Source organism: Benincasa hispida, chromosome 5 (genome assembly GCF_027475165.1).
Source record: "Benincasa hispida cultivar pf3 chromosome 5, pf3_genome.v1.1, whole genome shotgun sequence".
NCBI classification, from domain to species: Eukaryota; Viridiplantae; Streptophyta; class Magnoliopsida; order Cucurbitales; family Cucurbitaceae; genus Benincasa; species Benincasa hispida.
Genome location: NC_143482.1, coordinates 35,257,869 through 35,261,159, shown reverse-complemented (window position 1 = coordinate 35,261,159; position 3,291 = coordinate 35,257,869). Strand labels below are relative to the sequence as shown.

Genomic DNA, 3,291 nt, shown 5'->3' with positions numbered 1-3,291 from the left:
AGTCAAACACGATTTCGGGCTTTGAAACATGAAAATGGTATTGCAGGGAAGCCAACAATTATTGTTAGAGTGATTGCATGTTTTCAACCTTTGCAGAATTGCCAGGTATACACAGCTTGATTTCTTAACTCTTCGATTTCTCTGTGTTTTATATTCATGGTCAATTAATTTGTCACTGAAGATCATCGACTCCTAGAACTATATGGTTAACGTTGCTGTGGTTTTTTTTCTTCAGGCTGAGTACTTCCGTCATTTGCTCAAACCTGTCACGTAGATCAATTTGTGATTTTTGCGATAAACTTGAGCTGAAGTTTTTCACTTTTGTTCTTTTAATTATTTGTTTTTGAAAAAAATCAGCGAGTAATTGAAGAGGGGAAATCAGAGACATTCATCTTGTGGTAGGTTTTGCCAGTCTTGCTTGTTTACCACACCTGAAACGATCTCGAGCAATCTTTTTTCTTTTATTGGTTGCTTTCTGAAAATTTGTCATTTCTTTTCATTGTCAATATTAGGTGATTGTTTTTTGTTGGATGGTTGAGACTGGAGATTCCTGGCCTCAGCCTGGGCATTCTGCTGGGAACCTGCCCAATTTAAATTGCATGAATGAGTTGCTAAAGTTCAGATTGCAATGTCTGAACCCAGACACTTATATCTCTTATGCACAAACGGAGTTGCAGGGATCTTCTATTCACCATACTGGCTTGAATTGGGAGCAGAAGAATGGGAATGGGTTGCTTCATAGCTTTCCATCTTATTTGGGGACAATGCGTTCCAATGTACTTCCATGCCTTATGGAGAAACACTATGATTCATCTTTGGGATTTGCACGAATGACCTTACCTGATTCAAATACTGAGTTTCCTAAGAAGGAATTCATTATCTTTGATCATTCTGGAAATCAAACAAGTGTAATGTATAGTTCTGGTCCTGCTCAGATCCCCATCTCAATTAGTGCAAAGAATTGTAGTCATGGCTTAAATGATGATGATGAAGAAGAAGCTGCTGGGGATATTGATTTAAAAAATTATTTATTTCACAAAGGTCCTTTGAAAAATGGAATTGCTGGTGAGGAGAGTGAGATGCATGAAGATACAGAAGAAATAAACGCCTTGCTTTATTCAGATGATGACAATCACTATAGCAGTGATGATGAAGTAACAAGCACTGGTCATTCTCCATCGCTGATTAAGGAACTTTATGATAAACAAATTGAGGAAATGAATGAGGAAGTTGCTAGTTCTGATGGCCCCAGAAAAAGGCAGAGAATGCTAGATTGTGGGCACAAGAAATTGTCAGATGCTCCTGTTTCAGTGAAAGTAGATGCCTTTAACAACTACAGAGTTGATATGAAATCAAGCTACACTGGTGGTGATAGCCAAGGACATCTAATGAATTCCAGTTTGGGAAAATTTTCATCAAAAAAAGACAAATTAAGAGAGACTTTGAAACTTCTCGAAACCATGGTTCCTGGTGCTGAGGGCAAGCACCCAATGTTGGTCATTGATGAAGCTATAGACTACTTGAAGTCTCTAAAGTTTAAAGCAAAAGCTATGGGGCTGGCTGCTTCCACGCTACCTCGCCGTGATGTCGGTCAAGAATGTCAGGATGGGAGAAAAAAGTGTTGAGCAAAGATTTCTTTACAGAATGATTGTTGAATTTGAAAATCGATATGGCTTGCTTTTATGGGACCCCATGTACATTAAGGGACTGTACATAATGGGCTACTAAAGGAATTTAAGTAATATGCAGATACTTTTCCTTGCTTGTTGCCATTGAAAGACAAAATGGGTAATGTTGACCAGAAATGATTATTATCTATTTGCTTTTGGGGCACCAAAGATTAAAGGAATCACTGGGATTTGACTACTTAGGAGGTGACAATAGAGTTATTTGTTGTATTTTTGAGGGACCCCTCTTTTCATGGAAAATGTTGAGAAACCCCATGAATTTAGTGCATGCGCATTTGGGTTATTTAGGCCCCACCCTCCACTCAACTCCACCTGCCTTCTCTATATCTTGCTTTTCCTTCTCTTTACATTGTATGGATAAGAAAAAAACAAAATGCAGATAATGAAAGTATTGGAAAATTGTGAGAGTACAGCAATGTGATTCATGATGATATGGTGGGAGCTGAGCTGGACTTGCCCTTTAATCAATTATGTTGTAAAGGTAAGCTTGTTTTTTTTCTTGCAAAGTGGGAAGTGATTGCTTTTTTGTACAGAGAAAATTGTGAAGATGGTGGTGGTGCTCTGCTGCTGCTGCTGCTGCTGCTGCTCGTGAGAATTTCCTCTGAAGTTGGCTTTAGGTTTTAGAGTTGTCTATAATGATCGTTGGGTTCTTGGTTTGTGTATTTGAGTTTGAAGATGATGAATAATTTGGTGGATGAATGTGGTTTTGTGTTCTGCCATATTGTTTTGTATTCTCCACCTATTTTAGCTGCTTTTTCCTTTTTCCTTTCCATTCCATGAGTTTTCTTTGTATTTTGTTGTTTAAATCTTTCTGGTTTGCTTTGCCTGTACTCCCACCTCTATCTAATAATGATAATTGCATTTTGATGGAATTCAAGCAGGGTTTCTTGTGAGTTTTTTTTGGATATTCTGTTGAATGAAACAAACTTTTGATTGATTATGGAATATGCCATATAGTTGAAATGGAGCAAGAAAATTTCTTCATCGATAGTTGGGGAACAAGAGAGAAGAGAACTAACATTTTAATCTTTTTTACATTCATGGTGGTATACTTGATCCAGATTATATATATATATATATATATATATATATATGAAGTTTTAGTGTCTATATGTATTTATTTGAAAATTTTTGGTTTGATTCGATTCAATTTGGTGATTGTTCTCTCTCTATATATTTGGTTTGGTTCGATTTGATTTGATTTAGATTTGGTTTTCAAATCCAAATCGAAAGTCTCAATTTTCTTATAATTTTAAATGCTCCAATAAAAGTCAAATTTTTTATTTGATTTGACTCAGTTTTGACAATAATCTTGGTTTCGTGGTTTTAGTGTTCACCTCTAGTTGGAGATTCCTCATCTTTTGGTTAGTCTTGTCAAAGACAATTTAATATGAGAACATGAAGATCTGAGGCCAGTTAAGTGTTATGAACTTAGACGCAAAAAATTTCTGATACTATAGGAGTCAATATTTCTTAGATTCACACAATAATTTTGTTTTTGTAAACATTTTTTTAATGTAGATGGAGTCTATCAATTTCAAATTATGCTTATGTTATTGACAATCAAATAGAATAACTTCTCCAATTAAACTTATTTCATAGC

At 35.7% G+C, this 3,291-nt stretch overlaps 1 protein-coding gene across 1 annotated transcript; it reads left to right on the top strand.

Annotated features, from left to right (window-relative positions):
* Nucleotides 1-235: 235 nt before the first annotated feature.
* On the top strand, nt 236-2,560 carry LOC120077825 (transcription factor bHLH143-like). Its single transcript, XM_039031887.2, has 2 exons — nt 236-398; nt 513-2,560. The coding sequence occupies exon 2, from the start codon at nt 531-533 to the stop codon at nt 1,623-1,625; it is 1,095 nt and encodes a 364-aa protein (XP_038887815.1). The 5' UTR covers nt 236-398; nt 513-530; the 3' UTR covers nt 1,626-2,560.
* Nucleotides 2,561-3,291: the final 731 nt, after the last annotated feature.

Excerpts from the sequence above, each read along its gene's own strand:
- LOC120077825 (XM_039031887.2), top strand. The coding sequence starts at position 531 with ATGGTTGAGACTGGAGATTCCTGGCCTCAGCCTGGGCATTCTGCTGGG.